This window comes from Ranitomeya imitator, chromosome 8 (genome assembly GCF_032444005.1).
Source record: "Ranitomeya imitator isolate aRanImi1 chromosome 8, aRanImi1.pri, whole genome shotgun sequence".
Taxonomy (NCBI): Eukaryota; Metazoa; Chordata; class Amphibia; order Anura; family Dendrobatidae; genus Ranitomeya; species Ranitomeya imitator.
In genome coordinates this window covers 75559424-75586226 of record NC_091289.1, presented here as the reverse complement: position 1 = coordinate 75586226, position 26803 = coordinate 75559424, and the positions used below count along the sequence as shown (strand labels likewise).

General features: G+C 43.3%; 2 protein-coding genes across 2 annotated transcripts in view; one reads left to right on the top strand and one right to left on the bottom strand.

Moving 5' to 3' along the window:
• Positions 1-11347, bottom strand: part of HEBP1 (heme binding protein 1) — a 163835-nt gene extending 152488 nt beyond the window's left edge. Inside the window, exon 1 of the mRNA XM_069737094.1 lies at positions 11082-11347. Within this exon, the coding sequence (XP_069593195.1) occupies positions 11082-11159 (78 nt within the window). The 5' untranslated portion in view covers positions 11160-11347. The remainder of the gene's footprint in view (positions 1-11081) is intronic.
• Positions 11348-21190: 9843 nt separating this feature from the next.
• CHADL (chondroadherin like) overlaps positions 21191-26803 on the top strand; it is a 239187-nt gene continuing 233574 nt past the window's right edge. The window contains exon 1 of the mRNA XM_069737092.1: positions 21191-21314. The gene's annotated coding sequence lies outside the window, so the exon portion shown is untranslated. The remainder of the gene's footprint in view (positions 21315-26803) is intronic.

The following is a 26803-nucleotide window of genomic DNA, read 5'->3' as shown; positions in this document are numbered from 1 at the left end:
AAAAATTATCTTTTCACCACCAATTTTTTATTTTTCCAAGGGTAAGAGAAGAAATTGGACCGCAAAAGTTGTTGTACAATTAGCCCTGAGTACGCTGATACCCCATATGTGGGGGCAAACCACTGTTTGGGCGCATGGGAGAGCTCGGAAGGGAAGGAGCGCCGTTTGACATTTCAAGGCAAAATTGACAGGAATTGAGATGGGACGCCATGTTGCATTTGGAGAGCCACTGATGTTCCTAAACATTGAAACCCCCCACAAGTGACACCATTTTGGAAAGTGGACCCCCTAAGGAACTTATCTAGATGTGTGGTGAGCACTTTGACCCACCAAGCGCATCACAGAAGTTTATAATGCAGAGCCGTAAAAATAAAACAAAAACTTTTTCCCACAAAAATTATTTTTTAGACCCCAGTTTTGTAAATTCCCGAGGGTAACAGGAGAAATTGGACCCCAAAAGTTGTCCAATTTGTCCTGAGTACGCTGATACCCCATATGTGGGGGGTAACCACCGTTTGGGTGCATGGGAGGGCTCTGAAGAGAAGGAGCGCCATTTGGAATGCAGACTTAGATGGAATGGTCTGCAGGCGTCACATTGCATTTGCAGAGCCTCTAATGTACCTAAACAGTAGAAACCCCCCACAAGTTACACCATTTTGGAAAGTAGACCCCCTAAGGAACTCATCTAGATGTGTTGTGAGAACTTTGAGCCCCCAAGTGTTTCACTACCGTTTATAACGCAGAGCCGTGAAAATAAAAATAAAAAATTTTCCCCAAAAAATTATTTTTTAGCCCCCAGTTTTGTATTTTCCCAAGGGTAACAGGAGAAATTGGACCCCAAAAGTTGTTGTCCAATTTGTCCTGAGTACGCTGATACCCCATATGTTGGGGTAAACCCCTGTTTGGGCACACGGGAGAGCTCGGAAGGGAAGGAGCACTGTTTTACTTTTTCAACGCAGAATTGGCTGGCATTGAGATCGGATGCCATGTCGCGTTTGGAGAGCCCCTGATGTGCCTAAACAGTGGAAACCCCCCAATTATAACTGAAACCCTAATCCAAACACACCCCTAACCCTAATCCCAACGGTAACCCTAACCACACCTCTAACCCAGACACACCCCTAACCCTAATCCCAACCCTATTCCCAACCGTAAATGTAATCCAAACCCTAACCCTAACTTTATCCCCAACCCTAACTTTATCCCCAACCCTAACTGTAGCCTTAACCCTAGCCCTAACCCTAACCCTAGCCCTAACCCTAGCCCTAACCCAAACCCTAGCCCTAACCCTAGCCCTAAACCTAATGGGAAAATGTAAATAAATACATTTTTTACATTTTTAAAATTTTCCCTAACTAATGGGGTGATGAAGGGGGGTTTGATTTATTTTTATAGCAGGTTATTTAGCGGATTTTTATGATTGGCAGCCGTCACACACTGAAAGACGCTTTTTATTGTAAAAAATATTTTTTGCGTTACCACATTTTGAGAGCTATAATTTTTCCATATTTAAGTCCACAGAGTCATGTGAGGTCTTGTTTTTTGCGGGACGAGTTGACGTTTTTATTGGTAACATTTTTGGACACGTGACATTTTTTGATCGCTTTTTATTCCGATTTTTGTGAGGCAGAATGACCAAAAACCAGCTATTCATGAATTTCTTTTGGGGGAGGCGTTTATACTGTTCCGAGTTTGGTAAAATTGATAAAGCAGTTTTATTCTTCGGGTCAGTACGTTTACAGCGATACCTCATTTATATCATTTTTATGTTTTTTGTACGATAAAAACTATTTTATAGAAAAAATAATTATTTTGGCATCGCTTTGTTCTGAGGACTATAACTTTTTTATTTTTTTGCTGATGATGCTGTATGGTTTTTGCGGGACAAGATGATGTTTTCAGTGGTACCATGGTTATTTATATCTGTCTTTTTGATCGCGTGTTATTCCACTTTTTGTTCGGCGGTATGATAATAAAGCGTTGTTTTTTGCCTCGTTTTTTTTTTCTTACGGTGTTTACTGAAGGGGTTAACTAGTGGGACAGTTTTATAGGTTGGGTCGTTACGGACTAAATATGTGTACTTTTATTGTTTTTTTTTATTTAGCTAAAGAAATGTATTTATGGGAATAATATATATATTTTTTTTTCTTTATTTAGGAATTTTTTTTTTTTTTTTTTTTACACATGTGGAAAATTTTTTTTTTACTTTTTTACTTTGTCCCGGGGGGGCACATCACAGATCGCTGATCTGACAGTTTGCACAGCACTCTGTCAGATCAGCGATCTGACTTACATCACTGCAGGCTTACCAAGCGCCTGCTCTGAGCAGGCACTTGGTAAGCCACCTCCCTCCCTGCAGGACCCGGATGCTGCAGCCATTTTGGGTCCGGGGCTGCTGCAGGGAGGAAGGTAAGAGACCCTCGCAACAACGCGATCACATCGCGTTGCTGCAGGGGTCTCAGGGAAGCCCGCAGGGAGCCCCCTCCCTGCGCGATGCTTCCCTATACCGCCGGCACACCGCGATCATGTTTGATCGCAGTGTGCTGGGGGTTAATGTATTAATAGAGCATTACAGTAGTCCAGGCGGGAGTGGATCAGAGCGACAGTGAGGGTTTTTTTTGTTTCCATGGTGAGAAAAGGGCGGATTCTAGAGATGTTATTTAGGTGTAAGCAGCATGAGCGGGCGAGAGATTGTATATGGGAGGTGAAGGAGAGATCTGAGTCAAACATAACACCCAGACAGCGCACCTGCTGTCGGGGTGTTATTATGGTGTCACCCACGGAGAGGGAAATGTCAGATTTAGGGAGGTTAGTAGATGGCGGGAGCAGAAGAAGTTCAGTTTTGGAGAGGTTGAGTTTCAGATAGAGAGCAGACATGATGTTGGAGACTGCAGTCAGTGGCGTTCTGTAGTACAGCGGGGGTAAGGTCAGGGGATGATGTGTATAGTTGTGTGTCATCAGCATAAAGATGGTACTGAAAGCCAAATCTGCTGATGGTTTGTCCAATTGGGGACGTGTAGAGAGAAGAGAAGGGGTGGTGGTGGTGTTCTGCGGTCCCCTAGTAATTTGGACAGGAAGCCTGGGCGAGAAGATGTGGGGGTGTTTGTTGTGGCCCAATTTCAGCTTGCCCATGGCCTCAGCCTCTGCATGGACCGTCATATCCACTTCCCCGTCCCTTGCACGCGCCTTGCCCATTTTAAATGAACTACAATATTTTCCACATTCACCACAAATGAATGAATTTGGAGATAACTTATATGTGATCTGTGTGCGGGAAAACCTTAATTTAAAATATCTGTAGGTAACAATTTTTTTTAGAAACTGTTGTCAATAACTAGAGTAACACACTGCAAAAACAGTTGAATCAAGGCCTGAAATGCCACAATTTGTAGCCCACAGATAGATTAGGCGTCTGACGGTGATACCACACTGTTCAATATGTGGCCTGTATTTTTTGTTATCTAATGCAAAATAGTGTATAGAACTAGGGTAACAGACAGCCAAAACAGTTGAATGGAGGTCTCAAATGCCACAATTTGTAGGCCACAGGTAGATGAGGCGTCTGACAGAGATACCACACTGTTCAATATGTGGCCTATATTTTTTGCTTTTTAACGCAAAATAGTGTATAGAACTAGGGTAACAGACAGCCCAAACAGTTCAATGGAGGCCTCAAATGCCACAATTTGTAGCCCACAGATAGAAGAGGCGTCTGACGGAGATAGCCGCTTTCAAATATCTGGCCTGAATTTTTTTTTTCCCAGCTAAATTGTGTCAATAAGTAGGCTAAGACACAACCAAAACAATTCTATGGAAGCCTGAAATGACACAATTTTGAGCGCAATGATATGCGATCTGTGTTCCCTGTAGCTAAATATATTTTTGGCAGCTAAATATTTTTTGTGCAGCAAAATGGTGTCAAGGAATTATACATGACACTCCCAAAAAATTTAACAGTACCACAAAAATGGCAGAATTGTCTGCGCACTCAGATGTAATGGCTGGGACGGGCAAAACTGTTTTAAATAACTGGATTTTCACACTGTACTATGAAAAGGATCTGGCTGTATTCTGCAGTGTCAACAAGCAAATTGAGAAAAAAAGGGGCTCTGGATTGCTTTGGAATTAAATAAACAGGATTAAGATGCAAAAAAAATTAATCCTGGCGAACGATACGGGGGCAATGTATATACGGTCAATATATGTAATTAGCAGCAGCAGACAGTAATGGAATGTATTAATGAATTGATGTATGGATTTAAGTATGCCACATACAGTGCCTGCCTGCTACTGATATCTATCTATATACCCACAGACACTCCCTGCCTACCTAGCACTGCAATCTATATACCCTTAATTAGTCCTTAGATGGACTGTTGACTAAGCTGCATTTGTGTATTCTATCATGGTATACCCGCACTAACTTATAAACCCCCAAATCTGACCCTATCTCTCCAGCAAATCTCCCTACACTGTCTGATTCCAGAGGTGACTGTGCCGAGCAGGGCAGCGCCAGGTCTGATATAGACCTGATGACGCTGTTCGGCTAGCCAATCACTGTAATGCCACAACCAACATGGCTGCGGCATTACAGCGCGTGGCACACAACCCCTGCATGTTGATTGGCGGTATAAATAGCGCAAAACATGCAGAGCGTGGACCTGAGCTCCCGCTCCTGAAAATGCTCGGTGCTCACCGAACACCACGAGTACAGCGATGCTCAGGCGATAACCGAGTATTACCGAATAATGCTCTCTCATCACTAATATTCATCTATAAGAAAAGTCGACCACATGTGCCAGCATTATCCAGATGAGACAGTATTTTCTCTCATCCGAAGAAACCGATCCAATTATGCTAATCACATTCTGATCACACTATGATTGGAGTGTGATCATAGTGTTATACGATTTTCTTGGATGAGAAGATGGAAAAAAAATTCTACATCTTCTCCATTCTGTCAGCGTACGCATTTAGAAATGCAGTCGGAATTTTTCCAAGGACTCAATGACTTGCATGGCCAAGTGCAATCCGATTTATGGATGCAAATTAAGCATGCTGAGACTTTTTTTCTCAGTCTCAGGCTGCCATCACACTATCAGTATTTGGTCAGTATTTTACATCAGTATTTGTAAGCCAAAACCAGGAGTGGAACAATTAGAGGAAAAGTATAATAGAAACATATTCACCACTTCTGCATTTATCACCCACTCCTGGTTTTGGCTTAAAAATACTGATGTAAAATACTGACCGAATACTGCTAGTGTGACGGCAGCCTCAGACTGAGGAAAAAATCAGATATGTGCACAGCCCCATAGAATAACATTGGTCCGAGTGCGATCTGATGTTTTTCCGGATCGCATTCGTGCTGAACATAAAGTTATTTGCACGAGCATCAGTGTGCACAAATTCACACTCTCAATCAGCAATAGCTATAGTATCTATGACTTGCTAAATAGCCTTAAAGGGAACCTGTCACCCCGTTTTTTGAGATTGAGCTATAAATACTGTTAAATAGGGCCTGCGCTGTGTGTTCCTATAGTGTATGTAGTGTACCCCGATTCCCTATGTATGCTGAGAAATAACTTACCAAAGTCGCCGTTTTCGCCTGTCAATCAGGCTGGTCAGGTCGGGAGGGCGTGGTGACATCGGTGGTTCTTCCTCAGCTTTACGTTGGTGGCGTAGTGGCGTAGTGGTGAACGAGCAGCGCGCGATCTGCGCTGTAATCCCTTGCATCGGTGGGGGCGGCCATCTTCCTGGGGCCGCGCGTGCGCAGATCGAGTGCTCTGCTGCACGGGGCTTCAGGAAAATGGCCGCCGCGATCTCTAATGCACACGCGCGGCATCCCGCGGCCATTTTCCTGAAGCCCCGTGCAGCAGAGCACTCGATCTGCGCACGCGCGGCCCCAGGAAGATGGCCGCCCCCACCGATGCAAGGGATTACAGCGCAGATCGCGCGCTGCTTGTTCACCACTACGCCACTACGCCACCAACGTAAAGCTGAGGAAGAACCACCGATGTCACCACGCCCTCCCGACCTGACCAGCCTGATTGACAGGCGAAAACGGCGACTTTGGTAAGTTATTTCTCAGCATACATGGGGAATCGGGGTACACTACATACACTATAGGAACACACAGCGCAGGCCCTATTTAACAGTATTTATAGCTCAATCTCAAAAAACGGGGTGACAGGTTCCCTTTAACCCCTCTGTGACCTTAGACGTACTATCCCGTCGAGGTGCCCTGGGCTTATCTGACCCTGGACGGGATAGTACGTCATAGCCGATCGGCCGCGCTCACGGGGGGAGCGCGGCCGATCGCGGCCGGGTGTCAGCTGCTTATCGCAGCTGACATCCGGCACTATGTGCCAGGAGCGGTCACGGACCGCCCCCGGCACATTAACCCCTGGCACACCGCGATCAAAGATGATCGCGATGTGCCGGCGGTGCAGGGAAGCACCGCGCAGGGAGGGGGCTCCCTGCGGGCTTCCCTGAGCCCCCCGCAGCAACGCGATGTGATCGCGTTGCTGCGAGGGTCTCCTCACCTCCCTCCCTGCTCGAGCCCCGGATCCAAGATGGCCGCGGATCCGGGTCCTGCAGGGAGGGAGGTGGCTTCACAGAGCCTGCTCAGAGCAGGCACTGTGAAGCCTGCAGCGCTGCAAGTCAGATCAGTGATCTGACAGAGTGCTGTGCAAACTGTCAGATCACTGATCTGTGATGTCCCCCCCTGGGACAAAGTAAAAAAGTAAAAAAAAAATTTTCCAAATGTGTAAAAAAAATAAAAAAAAATATTCCAAAATAATGAAAAAAAAAAAAAAATATTATTCCCATAAATACATTTCTTCATCTAAATAAAAAAAAAAAACCAATAAAAGTACACATATTTAGTATCGCCGCGTCCGTAACGACCCGACCTATAAAACTGTCCCACTAGTTAACCCCTTCAGTAAACACCGTAAGAAAAAAAAAAAAAAAACGAGGCAAAAAACAACGCTTTATTATCATACCGCCGAACAAAAAGTGGAATAACACGCGATCAAAAGGACAGATATAAATAACCATGGTACCGCTGAAAGCGTCATATTGTCCCGCAAAAAAAGAGCCGCCATACAGCATCATCAGCAAAAAAATAAAAAAGTTATAGTCCTGAGAATAAAGCGATGCAAAAATAATTATTTTTTCTGTAAAATAGTTTTTATCGTATAAAAGCACCAAACCATAAAAAAATGATATAAATGAGGTATCGCTGTAATCGTACTGACCCGAAGAATAAAACTGATTTATCAATTTTACCAAACGCGGAACGGTATAAACGCCTCCCCCAATAGAAATTCATGAATAGCTGGCTTTTGGTCATTCTTCCTCACAAAAATCGGAATAAAAAGCGATAAAAAAATGTCACGTGCCCAAAAATGTTTTCAATAAAAACGTCAACTCGTCCCGCAAAAAACAAGACCTCACATGACTCTGTGGACCAAAATATGGAAAAATTATAGCTCTCAAAATGTGGTATTGCAAAAAATATTTTTTGCAATAAAAAGGGTCTTTCAGTGTGTGACGGCTGCCAATCATAAAAATCCGCTAAAAAACTCGCTATAAAAGTAAATCAAACCCCCCTTCATCACCCCCTTAGTTAGGGAAAAATAAAAAAAAATGTATTTATTTCCATTTTCCCATTAGGGCTAGGGTTAGGGCTAGGGCTAGGGTTAGGGCTAGGGTTAGGGCTAGGGTTAGGGCTAGGGCTAGGGTTAGGGTTAGGGCTAGGGCTAGGGTTAGGGCTAGGGTTAGGGCTAGGGTTAGGGCTAGGGTTAGGGCTAGGGTTAGGGCTAGGGCTAGGGTTAGGGCTAGGGTTAGGGCTAGGGCTAGGGTTAGGGCTAGGGTTAGGGCTAGGGTTAGGGCTAGGGTTAGGGTTAGGGTTAGGGCTAGGGTTAGGGCTAGGGTTAGGGTCAGGGCTAGGGTTAGGGCTAGGGTTAGGGCTAGGGTTAGGGCTAGGGTTAGGGTTAGGGTTGGGGCTACAGTTAGGGTTGGGGCTAAAGTTAGGGTTAGGGTTTAGATTACATTTACAGTTGGGAATAGGGTTGGGATTAGGGTTAGGGGTGTGTCAGGGTTAGAGGTGTGGTTAGGGTTACCGTTGGATATAGGGTTAGGGGTGTGTTTAGATTAGGGTTTCAGTTATAATTGGGGGGTTTCCACTGTTTCGGCACATCAGGGGCTCTCCAAACACGACATGGCGTCCGATCTCAATTCCAGCCAATTCTGCGTTGAAAAGTAAAACAGTGCTCCTTCCCTTCCGAGCTCTCCTGTGTGCCCAAACAGGGGTTTACCCCAACATATGGGGTATCAGCGTACTCAGGACAAATTGGACAACAACTTTTGTGGACCAATTTCTCCTGTTACCCTTGGGAAAATACAAAACTGGGGGCTAAAAAATAATTTTTGTGGGAAAACAAAAAGATTTTTTATTTTCACGGCTCTGCGTTATAAACTGTAGTGAAACACTTGGGGGTTCAAAGTTCTCACAACACATCTAGATAAGTTCATTGAGGGGTCTAGTTTCCAATATGGGGTCACTTGTGGGGGGTTTCTACTGTTTAGGTACATTAGGGGCTCTGCAAACGCAATGTGACGCCTGCAGACCAATCCATCTAAGTCTGCATTCCAAATGATGCTCCTTCCCTTCCGAGCCCTCCCTTGCGCCCAAACGGTGGTTCCCCCCCACATATCGGGTATCAGCGTACTCAGGACAAATTGGACAACAACATTTAGGGTCCAATTTCTCCTGCTAACCTTGGAAAAATACAAAACTGGTGGCTAAAATATAATTTTTGTGGAAAAAAAATATTTTTTATTTGCATGGCTCTGCGTTATAAACTGTAGTGAAATACTTGGGGGTTCAAAGCTCTCACAACACATCAAGATGAGTTCCTTAGGGGGTCTACTTTCCAAAATGGTGTCACTTGTGGGGGGTTTCTACTGTTTAGGTACATTAGGGGCTCTGCAAACGCAATGTGACGCCTGCAGACCATTCCATCTAAGTCTGCATTCCAAATGGCGCTCCTTCCCTTCCGAACCCTCCCATGCGCCCAAACGGTGGTTCCCCCCCACATATGGGGTATCAGCGTACTCAGGACAAATTGGACAACAACTTTTGGGGTCCAATTTCTCCTGTTACCCTAGGGAAAATACAAAACTGGGGGCTAAAAAATAATTTTTGTGGGAAAAAAATTTTGTTTTATTTTTATGGCTCTGCATTATAAACTTCTGTGAAGCCCTTGGTGGGTCAAAGTGCTCACCACACATCCAGATAAGTTCCTTAGGGGGTCTACTTTCCAAAATGGTGTCACTTGTGGGGGGTTTCAATGTTTAGGCACATCAGTGGCTCTCCAAACGCAACATGGCGTCCCATCTCAATTCCAGTCAATTTTGCATTGAAAAGTCAAACGGCGCTCCTTCCCTTCCGAGCTCTCCCATGCGCCCAAACAGTGGTTTACTGCCACATATGGGGTATCAGCGTACTCGGGACAAATTGGACAACAACTTTTGAGGTCCAATTTCTTCTCTTACCCTTGGAAAAATAAAAAATTGGGGGCAAAAATATAATTTTTGTGAAAAAATATGATTTTTTATTTTTACGGTTCTGCATTATAAACTTCTGTGAAGCACTTGGTGGGTCAAAGTGCTCACCACACCTCTAGATAAGTTCCTTAGGGGGTCTACTTTCCAAAATGGTGTCACTTGTGGGGGGTTTCAATGTTTAGGCACATCAGTGGCTCTCCAAACGCAACATGGCGTCCCATCTCAATTTCTGTCAATTTTGCATTGAAAAGTCAAACTGCGCTCCTTCCCTTCCGAGCTCTCCCATGCGCCCAAACAGTGGTTTACTGCCACATATGGGGTATCAGCGTACTCAGGACAAATTGGACAACAACTTTTGAGGTCCAATTTCTTCTCTTACCCTTGGAAAAATAAAAAATTGGGGGCAAAAATATAATTTTTGTGAAAAAATATGATTTTTTATTTTTACGGTTCTGCATTATAAACTTCTGTGAAGCACTTGGTGGGTCAAAGTGCTCACCACACATCCAGATAAGTTCCTTAGGGGGTCTACTTTCCAAAATGGTGTCACTTGTGGGGGGTTTCAATGTTTAGGCACATCAGTGGCTCTCCAAACGCAACATGGCGTCCCATCTCAATTCCTGTCAATTTTGCATTGAAAAGTCAAATAGCGCTCCTTCCCTTCCGAGCTCTCCCATGTGCCCAAACAGTGGTTTACTGCCACATATGGGGTATCAGCGTACTCAGGACAAATTGGACAACAACTTTTTGGGTCCAATTTCTCCTGTTACCCTTGGTAAAATAAAACAAATTGGAGCTGAAGTAAATTTTTTGTGTAAAAAAGTTAAATGTTCATTTTTATTTAAACATTCCAAAAATTCCTATTAAACACCTGAAGGGTTAATAAACTTCTTGAATGTGGTTTTGAGCACCTTGAGGGGTGCAGTTTTTAGAATGGTGTCACACTTGGGCATTTTCTATCATATAGACCCCTCAAAATGACTTCAAATGAGACGTGGTCGCTAAAAAAAAATGGTGTTGTAAAAATGAGAAATTGCTGGTCAACTTTTAACCCTTATAACTCCCTAACAACAAAAAAAATTGGTTCCAAAATTATGCTGATGTAAAGGAGACATGTGGGAAATGTTACTTATTAAGTATTTTGTGTGACATATCTCTGTGATTTAATTGCATAAAAATTCAAAGTTTGAAAATTGCGAAATTTTCAAAATTTTCGTCAAATTTCCGTTTTTTTCACAAATAAACGCAGGTACTATCAAAGAAATTTTACCACTATCATGAAGTACAATATGTCACGAGAAAACAATGTCAGAATCACCAGGATCCGTTGAAGCGTTTCGGAGTTATAACCTCATAAAGGGACAGTGGTCAGAATTGTAAAAATTGGCCTGGTCATTAACGTGCAAACCACCCTTGGGGGTAAAGGGGTTAAACATTACATAAAAGCGTACAAATAGACATAGTAATAGTAAAGATCTTCCAATGCAGTTCATGCGGTTTCTTACCTTGTCTTGTTTTTGGATCAGTGTCCCAGCATTCACTTCTACACGTCCAAAAAGTGAGTTCCTTATCATACCAAACATTGCTGACTAGGTGGGTGCAGATCTGACTTGTGATTGCTTATCTGCCCCCAGTGAGTAGCCCTCCAGTAATGCACCTATTAGTACCCTGAGAGGTTGCCTTTGCCTCTACTTTCCCTGCTTTCTATCTCCTTTCCTGCTGAGTGTGGAGTTGATAGGGGAGTGGAGAAAGCAGTGTTTGTCTTCCTGTGTGTTATTGGGAGGAGATAGAGGGCTGGGCATTGCCTATAGTGTCACTTTGGTCATGAGCTCAGCAGTATTTTGTATGTAACTTGTCTCTGGCTATAGCTGTAGAATAGGGGATGTACTAAAAAGAATGAAGAAAAGGAAAAAATAAAAAGAATGGACATAATAACTTAGGCTATGTGCACACATTGCAGATTTGCCTGTGGAATTTTCTGCGCAGATTCTGTATCTCTTGGCAGAAAACGCAGGTAAAAATCAGCACATTTTTTAATGCGGATTTTCATGTGTTTTTTTTCATGTGGATTTGTATGCGTTTTTGCAAGCTAAATAAAGATCTATTATTTAATTAAAAAAAATAACTGTGATGTCATTTCTTCTCCAACCTCTTAATTTACATACTCCATTGAATAATAATGTTTATGCATACAGATAGATAGAAAGATATGGGATAGGTAGATGATAGACCTATAGATAGATAGATAGATAGATAGATAGATAGATAGATAGATAGATAGATAGATAGATAGATAGATATGGGATAGATAGATGATAGATCTATAGATAGATGATAGATCTTAAGATCGATAGATTGCTCTATAGATAGATCGATCCATCTATAGCTCTAGCTATCTATCTATAGATCTTTATCTATAGATCTATCAATCTATCTATAGATATATCTATCGATAGATCGATAGATAGAAATATAGATAGATGTATCAGTAGATAGATAGATAGATAATACCAAGCCCGATGTTTAGTAATGAACATAATAAAATGGTGCATAAAGAGTTAAATAAAGACACACCCACAAAATGTGCGTTAGGCCAGGGTCACACTTGTGAGAAAGTTGAACGAGTCTTGCATCTCAATACCCGTCACTGCCGCTGGCACTCGGACTGCATAGGAATACATGCAGCTGCACACTCCGGTCCCGAATGCCGGCGTCAGTGCCGGGTATTGATGTGCGAGACTCCTGCGAGTTTCTCGCAAGTGTGACCCTGGCCTTAAATGCAATATCTGTTTATTTTTTTTTTAAAAATGGCGTGGGCTCCCGCGCAATTTTCTGCGCCAGAGAGGGAAAGCCAGTGACTGGGGGCCAATTTTTATAGGCTGGAAAGGGGTTAATACCCATGGATCTTCCCAGGCTATGAATCTCAGCCCGCAGCTGTATATTTAGCCTTTACTGGCTATTAAAATAAGAAAAAAATAATGTGGGGTACCCCTATAATTTATAGCCAGAAAAGGCTATGCAGACAGCTGCGGGCTGATATTATTAGCCTAGCAAGGGGCCATGGATATTGCCCCCCAGGCTGGAAACCCCAGCTCACAGCCACCCCAGAAATGGCACATCTCTAAAATGCGCTAATTCTGGCACTCAGCCTCTCTCTTCCCACTGCCCTGTAGCGGTGGCATATGGGGTAATAGTTGGGAGTTGATGTCAATCAGACACCTATCAATTACTAATCCCACAGTTGTGAAAGGGTTAAATAAAGACAGCCAGAATAAAGTATTTTAACCCCTTTACCCCCAAGGGTAGTTTGCATGTTAATGACCGGACCAATTTTTACAATTCTGACCACTGTCCCTTTATGAGGTTATAACTTTGGAATCCTTCAACGGATCCCAGTGATTCTGACAAAGATTTCTCGTGACATATTGTACTTCATGATAGTGGTAAAATTTCATTGACATTACTTGAGTTTATTTGTGAAAAAAAAAGGAAATTTTTGGAAAATTTAGCAATTTTCCAACTTTGAATTTTTATGTCCTTAAATCACAGAGATATATTGCAAAAAAGACTTAATAAGTAAGATTTCCCACATGTCTACATCAGCACAATTTTGGAACAATTTTTCTTTTGCTAGGGAGTTATAAGGGTTAAAAGTTGACCAGCAATTTCTCATTTTTACAACACCATTTTTTTTAGGGACCGCATAACATTTGAACTCACTTTGAGGGGTCTATATGAGAGAAAATACCCAAGTGTGACACTATTCTAAAAACTGCACCCCTCAAGGTGCTCAAAACCACATTCAAGAAGTTTATTAACCCTTCAGGTGTTTCACAGGAATTTTTGGAATGTTTAAAAAAAAAAATGAAGATTTAACTTTTTTTCTCAAAAAAATTACTTCTGATCCAATTTGTTTTACTTTACCAAGTGTAACAGGATAAGTTGAACCCCAAAAGTTGTTGTACAATTTGTCCTGCGCTGATATCCCATATGTAGGGGTAAACAACTGTTTGTGCGCACGGCAGAGCTCGGAAGGGAAGGAGCGCCATTTGACTTTTCAATGCAAAATTAGCTGGAATTGAGATAGGACACCATGTCGCGTTTGGAGAGACCCTGACACCATATTGGAAAGTAAACCCCCTAAGGAACTTATCTAGATGTGATGTGTGGCGAGCACTTTGAACCCCCAAGTGCTTCACAGAAGTTTATAATGTAGAGCCGTAAAAATAAAATCTTATTTTTTTCACAAAAATGATTTTTCTCCCCAATTTTTTATTTTCCCAAGGTTAACAGGAGAAATTGGACCCCAAAATTTGTTGAACAATTTGTCCTGAGTACGCTGATACCTCATATGTGGGGGTAAACCACTGTTTGGGCGCATGGCAGAGATCAAAAAGGAAGGAGCGCCATTTGAATTTTCAATGCAAAATAAGATGGAATTGAGATGGGACGCCATGATTCGTTTGGAGAGCCCCTGATGTGCCTAAACAGTGGAAACCCCCCAAAAGTGACCCCATTTTGGAAAATAGACCTCCTAAGGAACTTATCTAGATGTGTGGTGAGCACTTTGAACCCCCAAGTGTTCCACTAAAGTTTATAACGCAGAGCCGTGAAAATAAAAAATCTTTTTTTTCCACAAAAATGATTTTTTAGCCCCCAATTTTGTATTTTCCCAAGGGTATCTGGAGAAATTGGACTCCAAAAGTTGTTGTGCAATTTGTCCTGAGTACATTAATACCACATATGTGGGAGAAAACTACTGTTTGCGCGCATATTAGAGCTCAGAAGGGAAGAAGTAGCGTTTTGGAATGCAGACTTTGATGGAACGGTCTGTGGGTGTCACGTTGCATTTGCAGAGCGCCTGATGTACCTAAACAGTAGAAACCCCCCACAAGAGACCCCATATCAGAAACCAGACCCCCCAAGGAACTTATCTAGATTGTGGTGATCACTTTGAACCCCAAGTGTTTCACTAAAGTTTATAACGCAGTGCCGTGAAAAGAAAAAATCTTTTTTTTCCACAAAAATGATTTTTTAGCCCCCAGTTTTGTATTTTCCCATGGGGTACAGGATAAATTGGACCCCTAAAGTTGTTGTCCAATTTATGCTGAGTATGCTGATACCCCATATGTGGGGGTAAACCACTGTTTGGGTGCACGGCAGAGCTCGGAAGGTTAGGAGCACCATTTTACTTTTCAACGCAGAATAGTATGGATTGAGCAAGGACGTCATGTTGTGTCTGCAGAGCCCCTGGTTTGCCTAAACAGTGGAAACCTCCCAATTCTAACTCCAACCCTAACCCCAATACACCCCTAAGCCTAATCACAACCCTAAACACACCCCCAACTCCAACATACCCCTAACCCTAATCTCAACACTAACCACACCCCTAATCCAAACACACCCATAACTAGAGTTGAGTGACTTTTACTTTTTTAGGATCGAGTCGGGTTTCGCGAAACCCGACTTTGTCAAAAGTCGGGTTGGGTGAAATCGGCCGATTATTGCGAAAAGTCAGGGATCGGCCGAAACACGAAACCCAATGCAAGTCAATGGGGAATCAAAGTCGGCAGTGAGTGGAGGACAGGAAAACACCTAGAGCAGAGGTGTCAAACTGCATTCCTCGAGGGCCGCAAACAGGTCATGTTTTCAGGATTTCCTTGTATTGCACAAGGTGCTGGAATCATTCTGTGCAGGTGATTAAATTATCACCTGTGCATTACAAGGAAATCCTGAAAACATGACCTGTTTGCGGCCCTCGAGGAAGGCAGTTTGACACCTCTGACCTACAGTGCCCATTTTAATGCCAAAAACATCAATTCTTGTTACTTAAGCTTGTCAATCTTAATTTACGTTATAATAATAGTTAGTCATTGAAAATTGGGGGTCATTTGGCAAAAGTTGTGTGGGGGGTAGGCCTGGTTCAACTTTTTCGTGGGCCTAGGAAACGCGGTCTACGTCAGGACGGTGGAGCAGGGAGAGGTAAGTATTTAAACTTTGCAAGTGCTGTAATCCTTAGCAAGCAGGGGGGGGGCCCATTCGTTCGCATTGGCACTGGCACAGGGTCCCTCAAAGTACGGCGGTGTGTTTGACGGCGGGGCGCCTCCCACCGGCAGAGACACTTTTGCATACTATGAGGGGCCCTGTGCCAGTGACATCGCCAACGAGTATTCCCCCCCCACCTGATGTAGGAACCTGCACTTTCATCTGCTCCTTCCTATTTGTCCCCGTGTAAGGTGGTATAATATGCGGGAAGGGGAACCTGACTTTCAGCAGGGTCACATTCTGGCTGTGTAGCGTGCAAGGGGAATGTAGTGGTCTGGGTCAATGTACCTGCAGACTCATCTAGCAGTGGCTGTGCAATGGGCAAGATGAGAAGGAAACACTGTTAGTAGGCCCAAATAATAAAGTAGGCTAAATGCAGTTCAAAAGTGGTAACAGGACTAAACAAGCGGCATTGCTTTGTTCAGTGGAGGAAAACTGTAATGAGTGGCAGACACAGTTAGTAGGCCCAAGTAATATCTGTTCTTTATATTTACTCTTGGATCAATATAGATTTATATATGAATATCACGGAGTCTGTCTACTGATAAATAATTTTATAATGCACATGTATTTATCTTGAGATATATATATATATATACTAGATGGTGGCCGGATTCTAACGCATCGGGTATTCTAGAGTATGCATGTCCACGTAGTATATTGCCCAGCCACGTAGTATATTGGCCCAGTTACGTAGTATATTGCCCAGCCACGTAGTATACAGTACAGAGCCACATAGTATACAGCACAGAGCCACGTAGTATATTGCCGAGCCACGTAGTATATTGCCCAGCCACATAGTATACAGCACAGAGCCACGTAGTATATTGCCGAGCCACGTAGTATATTGCCCAGCCACGTAGTATATTGGCCCAGTTACATAGTATATTGCCCAGCCACGTAGTATATTGCCCAGCCACGTAGTATACAGCACAGAGCCACGTAGTATACAGCACAGAACCACGTAGTATATTGCCGAGCCACGTAGTATATTGCCCAGCCACGTAGTATACAGCACAGAGCCACGTAGTATATTGCCGAGCCACGTAGTATATTGCCTAACCACGTAGTATACAGCACAGAGCCATGTAGTATATTGCACAGCAACGTAGTATATTGCCCATTTACGTAGTATATTGCCTAGCCTTGTAATATACAGAACAGAGCCACGTAGGATATTGCCCAGTGACGTACTATATTACCGAGCCACCTATGTCAAAGGTTAAAAAAATAAAAAATAAACATACTCACCCCAGGATGCTTTGCGAAATTACCCATATGACTTAGCGGTCTCGCGAGACCGCTAGAACTTATGGGTAATTTCGCAAAGCATCGCAGTATGGCCATGTGAGGGCTTGTCTTTTGTGGGATGAGTTGTACTTTTGAATGACACAATTGATTTTACCATGTTGTGTACTAGAAAACGGGAAAAAAAATTCCAAGTGCGGTGAAATTGCAAAAAAAAGTGCAATCCCACACTTGTTTTTTGTTTGGCTTTTTTTGCTAGGTACACTAAATGCTAAAATTGACCTGCCATTATGATTCTCCAGGTCGTTATGAGTTTATAGACACCAAATATGTCTAGGTTCTTTTTTATCTAAGTGGTGAAAAAAATTCCAAACTTTGTTAAAAAATAAATAAATAATTGCGCCATTTACTGATACCCACAGTGTCTCTATTTTTCATGCTCTCAGGTTAGGTGAGGGCTTATTTTTTGCGCGCTGAGCTGACGATTTTAATTATACCATTTTGGTGCAGATACGTTCTTTTGATTGCCCATTATTGCATTTTAATGCAATGCCATGTCGACCAAAAAATTATAATTCTGGTATTTTGACTTTTTTTCTCGCTACGCCGTTTAGCGATCAGGTAAATCCTTTTTTTAATGATCGGGCGATTCTGAACGCGGAGATACCAAATATGTGTATGTTTGATTTTATTTTCATTGTTTTATTTAGAATGGGGTGAAAGGGGGGTGATTTGAACTTTTTTTTTTTTTTTTTTTACTTTTGCCATGCTTCAATAGTCTACATAGGAGACTAGAAGCTGCTACAACCCGATCAGCTCTGCTACATAGACGCGATGTTCAGATCGCCTCTATATAGCAGATTTACTCACTTGCTATGAGCGCCGACCACTGGGTGACGGTCACAGCAAGCTGGCACTGACAACAGTAGAGGTCTCCAGGAGACCTCAGGTTGTCATGCCAACACACCGGTGATCCGCGATCACGTGACAGGGGTCACCGGTGTGCGTATTTCCGGCGTGATTGCCAGAAGAGCAATTTAAATGCTCCTGTTAGAGTTTGACAGCGGCATCTAACTGGGTAATAGCCGCACGTGGATCTCGATTCCACCCGCGGCTATTGCGGGCACATGTCAGCTGTTCAAAACAGCTGACATGTCCCCGGAAAGATGTGGGCTCACCACTGGAGCCCACATCAAAGTGAGGGAGTCCGACATCTGGGTATTATTACGTTATGTCGGAAAGGGGTTAAATTATAGGTACTTTATTAACTTTGTAGACAAATGGCTTTATTTCACAACAGTTTTCCAAGTTTTTTTTATGAAAAATAAGATTCAATTTCAACACAGAAACTACCAAACTACAATAAAATAGATGAACAGATGAAGCATCCTAAAAAACAGTAGCGTAGCTACCGGGCGGGCAGAGGGTGCGGGCGCCCCGGGCCCGGTGCTCTGAGGGGGCTCACCGGGAGCTGCGCTACTGCAACTGTATCCGCACGCGCAGCGCGCCGATACAGTACTTTTCTGCGGCAGAGCAGGGAGAATCGATCTCCCTGCTCTGCCGCCCGGCCGCTTTCCGTCATCGGAAGATCAGCTGTAATGGCATTTAGCCGATACAGCTGATCGCATTGATGGGAGAAGGAGCGCTGCCCATTTTTTAATGGGTGCTACCTTATTACAGGGTCTGCCTATGGGGGGCTGCCTTATTACAGGGTCTGACTAAGGGGGCTGCCCTATTACAGGGTCTGACTATGGGGGTGCTGCCTTATTACAGGGTCTGACTATGGGGGCTGCCTTATTACAGGGTCTGACTATGGGGGTGCCGCCTTATTACAGGGTCTGACTATGGGGTGCCGCCTTATTACAGGGTCTGACTATGGGGGTGCTGCCTTATTACAGGGTCTGCCTATGGGGGGCTGCCTTATTACAGGGTCTGACTAAGGGGGCTGCCCTATTACAGGGTCTGACTATGGGGGTGCTGCCTTATTACAGGGTCTGACTATGGGGGCTGCCTTATTACAGGGTCTGACTATGGGGGTGCCGCCTTATTACAGGGTCTGACTAAGGGGGCTGCCTTATTACAAGGTCTGACTATGGGGGTGCTGCCTTATTAGAGGGGCTGCCTATGGGGGTGCTGCCTCATTACAGGGGCTGCCTATGGGGGCTACCTTTTTACAGGGTCTGACTATGGGGGTGCTGCCTTATTACAGGGTCTGCCGTCTTATTACAGGGTCTGCCTATAGGGGTGCTGCCTTATTACAGGGTCTGACTATGGGGGTGCTGCCTTATTACAGGGTCTGACTATGGGGGTGCTGCCTTATTACGGGGTCTGCCACCTTATTACAGAGTCTGCCTATGGGGGTGCTGCCTTATTACAGGGTCTACCTATATGGGGGTGCTGCCTTATTACAGTGTCTGCCTATGGGGGCTGCCGTATGCTGTAGAGTCTGACTATGGGGAGTGCATTATACTATATTGTGGACTATTTGGTGAATTATGCTACTGTATATGGAGGCTATCTAGGGGGCCATCATACAGTATGGAGATTATAGTGTGGGGGTCTTTATACATTGTTGGAGCATTCAAACAGTTTTGGGGCTACTAAGGAGTCTGTATACTGTGTGGGTGTATTATACTGTGTATAAGAGAGCATCATGCTGTATATAGGGGAACTGTACAGTGGGAGACTCGGGACTTTATTAAATGTAAAGTGGGCACTTATTGTTATAGGGGAACTCAGGTTACTGTGACTATCAAAGGGGCACACAGGGTAATATTACTTTCTAGGGGCAAAATATGGGCCCTGTTTTCAAGGGCACTTGCACCTGGTATTACTATATTATAGAGAGGTGCTTTAGAATTTAGAGGGCACAGAGAACCACACAGCAGGTGCAGTAATAGGGACACATACGGCAGCAGCAGCAGCTCAGTATTGGGGTATCAGGTGCAGTAATAGGGACACATACGGCAGCAGCGGCTCAGTATTGGGGTATCAGGTGCAGTAACAGGGACACATACGGCAGCAGCAGCTCAGTATTGGGGTATCAGGTGCAGTAACAGGGACACATACGGCAGCAGCAGCTCAGTATTGAGGTATCAGGAGCAGTAACAGGGACACATACGGCAGCAGCGGCTCAGTATTGGGGTATCAGGTGCAGTAACAGGGACACATACGGCAGCAGCGGCTCAGTATTGGGGTATCAGGAGCAGTAATAGGGACACATACGGCAGCAGCGGCTCAGTATTGGGGTATCAGGGGCAGTAATAGGGACACATACGGCAGCAGTGGCTCAGTATTGGGGTATCAGGTGCAGTAATAGGGACACATACGGCAGCAGCGGCTCAGTATTGGGGTATCAGGTGCAGTAATAGGGACACATACGGCAGCAGCGGCTCAGTATTGGGGTATCCAGTGCAGTAATAGGGACACATACAGCAGCAGCGGCTCAGTATTGGGGTATCAGGTGCAGTAACAGGGACACATACGGCAGCAGCTCAGTATTGGGGTAGCAGGTGCAGTAATAGGGACACATACAGCAGCATCGGCTCAGTATTGGGGTATCATGGGCAGTAATAGGGACACATACGGCAGCAGTGGCTCAGTATTTGGGTATCAGGTGCAGTAATAGGGACACATACGGCAGCAGCGGCTCAGTATTGGGGTATCAGGGGCAGTAATAGGGACACATACGGGAGCAGCGGCTCAGTATTGGGGTATCCAGTGCAGTAATAGGGGCACATACGGCAGCAGCGGCTCAGTATTGGGGGTATCTGTAGGATGAGGAGTTTGTGCAGTTTGGGAATAGATGGTGATGGGGCTGGAATATGAGGAATGAAATGTGTCTTTGTTGTATTCTCTGCAGACAGTACTGGCTGGAAGAAGTTGTCATGTCGGTCTGGGCCAGATGGAAAAGACAGAAAAAATGAACGATTCCATCAGAAAGGACGTCAGCGGTAAGACATTATCTGTAACTGTGCAGTGATCTGCTATATGTTTTGTAGGGCTGGTATCTACTACTGACCATATGGCGGTAATATCTATGTTGGTCGTTATATAGAGATTATCTGCAGTAATAGCGCGGTCATCTGCTGAGGCTCTCCCCCAGTATTAGGGCGCGTCACTGAGTTGTAATCAAGGTTACCTGGTTAGGGGCCCACTCAGAAGCTTCGCCCCCCGTGAACCAACACCCTAGCTATGCCTCTGCTAAAAAATATTTATCAATTTCCGGTGTAACATTTTTGCACTGTTTACGGAGCAGTTCCTACATAACTGAGCGGAGCTATTTTAGAGCTATGTGGCCTCTGACAACCCCTCCTTTCTTCATGTGTGGCTCCACCTCGCGTCTCCTCCTTGCCATTTATACATCACTTGAGTATATAAGTATCAGAGCACTTCTTACCTGCTACGACCTGACAATCCACCTCCAAGCTGGATTACCTTCTCCAGTAAGTTATTCTCTTTCTATTCACGATTACGGAAAGTGACTAAAATATGTTATAATCTGGTTCACAGGAGAACAGGACAAAACTTCTAGAAGTGTTGTGACTATTGTGATGACTGCTAGTTGTATTCATCATTTATTTGAATTTCTTTTTCTTTAAAACCAGCATGCTGTCAAAAATAATGTTTTTAGAAGAATTAATAGCTTCTCTGAGAATTCTGAATCTCGCTATGTCCAGCAGAAATAAGTATGGTGAATATGCTAGGAGCTAGACTACAGGCTCATCTTTCAGCCTGCTCATTTCCTCTACATGTTGTGGAAAACTTTGCTGAATAGCCTTTTATTCATGAAGTAAAGTAGTAGCTCTGTTAGCAGGACAGTTACGTGGGCATTTTATGTACTGGTCGGTCATCAATGATTTACCTACTTTTTGGTCACTTTGGTGCAATTTAGTTCCAACTTCTCATAGCTGGTAATACAATTATCAACAGATAACATGTTATGTATTACAATATTTGGTCAAATTCAGTTATTATTAGAGGGAACTACTATATTTGTCTAATTAGTGCTAGACATGGACACAGTTATCATATGAGGAAAAAGCAGAAAAAAACTGTTGGCTTTGAGAAAGAGTAAGATTTGAAATAAAGTATTACTAGAATCTAGAAGCAAAAATATCTATTGAATTTATCACTTAGATGCTTGCTTTTCTGTAAAGATCAAGAAAATTGGTATATGTATGTCGTCAGCACTTTTGTGTAGTGTGAACCATTTCACTTAAAATTGCTCATTCCTGATGAGTAGAGATGATCAAATTGCTTTAGTGCAAATTAAATTCACGTCTAATTTTATGAAATTCAAACACATTTCAATTTATGCAAATTGCCCAAAAAGTCTACCATTTTACACAATACAGAGGATTGCATCAATCACAAAAGGCTGATAGAACCTTTGGTGCGACTGCGTGGGCTTCCTCATGATGCTTTGCAACTATTACATCGCATGGTATGGCAAAGGCAATCAGGAAAGTCTATCATAGTCTGTATAAAATCCTTACAAGGGAATGCAGCAGCTATTTTAGGGTGATTTTAGGATAATGAGAGAACGTCAGAACTTGCAGTTTAGCAAAAGCAAGACAGCACAATCGTTTTTACAGAAAAACTAAATCTGAAATCAGTGTCAGGCTGTGTACTTGCTTGTCATGTCATGGTTCCACCCCTCAGTGTGTCTGGAATGCAGTTATTGAAATTCAAGGGAAAAGACAGCTGTCACTAGGGAGCGCTGTGAGGGTCATAGATAAAATTGAAGGCAAAAGGTCCACTGCAGCTCCAGCCGTTAACCTTCTAGGAGGATACAAAATGCAGTAGAATATAATAATGGTCCAAGGAGCGCTGGAAATGAGACCAAAACAAGGATTTTAGTGTTGAACCATTAGTGATTCAACACTACAATCCTTGTTTAGGTCTCATTTCCAGCGCTCCTAGGACCGTTATTATTATTTTCTACTGGAATGCAGTTATTGACAGCTCAGCTGTCCAATCTGGTACAGAGGCGTGCTGAAGCTGTCAGTCCTTTGATTGACAGCTCAGTCTGTCAGTCTGGTGCAGGGGCGTGCTGAGCTGTCAGTGTGTTGATTGACAGCTCGGATGTCCAACCTGAGACTGGAAGACACTGGCTGTCTCCAGGTGTTCATTATCCCAGGTGATTACCAGGCAACTTAACTGGCCCGTTTCTCCCAGACGTGTACATTCAACTACTGTGTGGTTTGTTCTCCCTGTGGCTTACGTTCTGTTTGTAGATCTTTTGTTACCTGACCTTGGACCTCATTCTAACCATCCATCTGTTTAACCCCTTCTGCTCTGATCCAGTATCTTCTGGTGTTCTGACGTCGGAATGTTACCTGACTACGCCTTTGTCTATTCCTTCTGTATATGATGTACCTTCCTGGCTCCTGACCTTGAACTCCTTGACTATTCCATCTCACAGCTTGTCCGTGAGAGGTGACTAAGCGACACATGTCATAAGCGAATGTACTGAGTTTTTGCATTTCTCGTGTGATCATTTTTGCTAAAGAGGAATACTTGTTTTTTAAAAATACAAAAGAAAATTCCCAAAAATCTAGACATTTGACTGCATCTGTATACTCTTACAAAGTGTAAGGTATTTTTTTGTGTACATCCATCTCTTTTACATCATACTAGTCAAAGTTAACATCCTTATATGCCACATTATTATAGCGCTCTGTTGAGAGTGCTAGCTTTTTTGGTTGTGTGTCTACCTAGCATTTCTCATTTTGTTATTTGTTTTAAGGAGATTGAATTTTCTTGAAGAAAAAAAAAATGTCGACATTTACCTGTGCATGTCTGTTGTTGCACACATGTTTTGCTAAAATGTAACAGTACATGCCACACCTATACTGTGACCTGCTGTTATATTTTGCTTTCTGTATATGTACCTACCAACCTAGCATTTCTTAGTACGTCCTTTTTGGCAAGGGTAAATAATTGGGGTTGAAACGATTGTCAAAAGTTAATTAAGTGTTGTACAAAATGTATAGTAAAAGGAAAAGTGGCAATGCACAAGGAAGTGTAAAAGAAAAAAATACTATGGCTAAGGCTGGAGTCACACACAACGTATAAAAAAATCTGTCTGATTTTGTCTGCCGAGAATCGCACAAATGTTCTCCGTATAGTGATCCATATGTCATCCGTGTGCAATGGCAGGATGCTTTTTTTCTCAAAAAAGTATCCATGTGTCATCCATATGTCATCCGTATGGTGAGATTTTCTCACACACTTGCAAAATGAGCAAATAATTGCTGAGCAAATTTCCTGTCACCTGCCCAATGCCTGAGAATTTCTCGCAAGTCACACGCATGGTCCGTGTGCTGTGTGATTTTTTTTCTCGCACCCATAGACTTGCATTGGCGTTTCTCAGCTGAGATATGTGGACAATCGCAGCATGCTGCGATTTCACTCACAAGTATAATATGATAGTATGGACGAGAAAAAACGGATGAAGGGAGCTGCCCCATAGATTAACATTGGTCCGAGTGCTATGCAATTTTTTTTATCGCTTAGCACTCGTCCGTATTACGCTGCAGTGTGACCCCGGCCTAAGAATGTGGGAGCTGATAATGAAAACAGAAGCAGCACGGGGGCTGTAGGGTCCATCATATTGTGTGTGTGAGGGGGTTGTTGGGTCCATCATACAGTGTGTGGGGGACTGTGGTGTATCATGCTGTGTGTAGACTATAATACTGTGTAGGGAGTTGTGGGGGCATCATACTGTGTGATGGGGGCTGTGTGGGTAACAGACTGTGTGGAAGAGCTGTGGGAGTATCCTATTATAAGTGAGAGCATCATACTATTTGGAGGACTGTGTTGTGGGGTCCATCATACTTTGTATAAGTTCCATCTTGCTGTCTGTAGAGGTCTGAGGGGTCCATCATACTGTGTGGGGGGTTGTGGTGTCTATAATACTGTGTGTGAGGGCTTTGGCATCTATAATACTATGTGTGGGGCTTCACGTTGCGTGGGATCATCCTAGTGTGTGGGGGATGTGTATACCATCATGCTGTGTGTGGCGCATCATGCTATGTTTTGTGTGCTGTGAGTGAAGTAAAAAAAAACTGGGGTGAAAGTAGCGCATATAGCGTCTTATCCGACAAACAATTACAATAATTATCAGATTATGCTAACTTGATCCATAAATTTATGCATTTTTAAATGTTTTTCAACTGTGCAGATCGGGTTGTTAAACCAACAAATTAAAAATGTGGAGAATTTGTGACACAGCATATTTCCTTTCATGTGTTGGCGCCTTTATTTGAAACTCAATCTTTTTTAAAAGCCATTCTGTATGTCTAGTGTCCATATGTGGTTGTTTCCTAAAGAAGAAGTTTGTCACTTTGAAACGTGTTGAATAAAAAACGCATGTTTCATAATTCTTGTAATTGACGTCTTCAATAATCGGCAGCACGGAAAGAATCCACAAATTCTCGATATCTTCAATTCATTGGTTGCTGTGGGAGCATAACATCATATGTGGGAGAATCATACTGTTGATCATGGTACAAGGGTTAAAAAACAAAACTTTATAAAAAAAAAGTGAATTATATTAATTTTGATTAGCAGGGGTGTGGCCTAAATATGGCCCACAGCGAACATACTTACTGAGAGGTCTCTCTTCTGACTGGGTTACTGGGAGCTCTTACTAGCATTCTCTAGCCTCTCCAAATGCTGCACCTCATGGGCAAAAGAACGCACGTTACCTTATGGTCTTCTTCCTTTGCAAGCACAAATATGCAGCATTTCCTTTCTGAAGGCTCTTCTTTCTGTGCATCCACGGCCATTACAAGCTCACCATAACGTGTGCCAAGAAGCGGCCTCAGCGATATCAGACAGCATACTTACGGAGGTAAGTTCTGTGTTGGCTTCTTCTTCCTCAACATTGGTCTCTCAAGATGTTAGCACGAGAAGTCTCCCTAACATCACCAAAACCGACATATTAGCACCTCGGCCATGAGGGATTCTGATATGGGAGACACCGTTAATGATCAGTGACTATTGATTAGTGAAATATTCGGATTTGGGAAAACAGGCACAAATACTTTCTAATGTCCGTGTATTTGTACTGAATAAGGAATCCAATGAAAGTCAATGGGAAAGCCGAATATTATTCTGCTGGACCCAATAAACAGGTCTGGGGGCATGGGAAAAAAGCTGAAATTGATGGGAAAGAGCTAAAACTAAATGGGAACAGCATGAAGAAGATGCCTGCATGCCTTTCTGACTGCACATATTGTATCTGGGAATAATGTTGTCCAACTATTGCATCGGTTTTATGGATTTTTAAAAAGACCTACAATGGAAAGGGAGCTCCATCAATCTTTTACAAGAGAAGAATGGTATAAATGTTTCCATCTCTCTCGTAAATCTAATATAGCCACTAAAGCACAGGAAACTAGTTATAAAATAGTATCTAGATGGTATCGTGTTCCTTCCATCTTATATAAATGGTTCCTGGGAGTATCCAACTTGTGTTGGCGATGTGGGGCTCATGTGGGTTCGATATTGCATATATGGTGGATATGCCCGGCCTTGGTGGCCTTCTGGGAGGGTGTTCTTAAAGTGATTAAAGAAAAGACAGGGGTGTTAATACCTAAAAGCCCAGAAGCAATTCTACTATTTATGCTTCCCATGTCTAAGAATGCTTTCAAGAAATCGTTATTGAGGCACCTTCTTCAGGCCTGTTTGGTGGTAATTCCACAACACTGGAAGTCGTTAGACCTGCCTTTGCTAGAGAATGGTTTGGGGAGGTGGTGTCATGCAGCTGCAGTGCAGTACAGCGCAACCTCCACCAGGGGGAGCTTGGTAGGGAAGCGAGACTGCACACACAGAGCAGCTGAACAGACGCCACCTAGTGCCGAGAGCGAGGTCAGAAAAGCCAAGTCAGAGCACAAGACAGCACAAAAGTACAAAAGGATTTAGA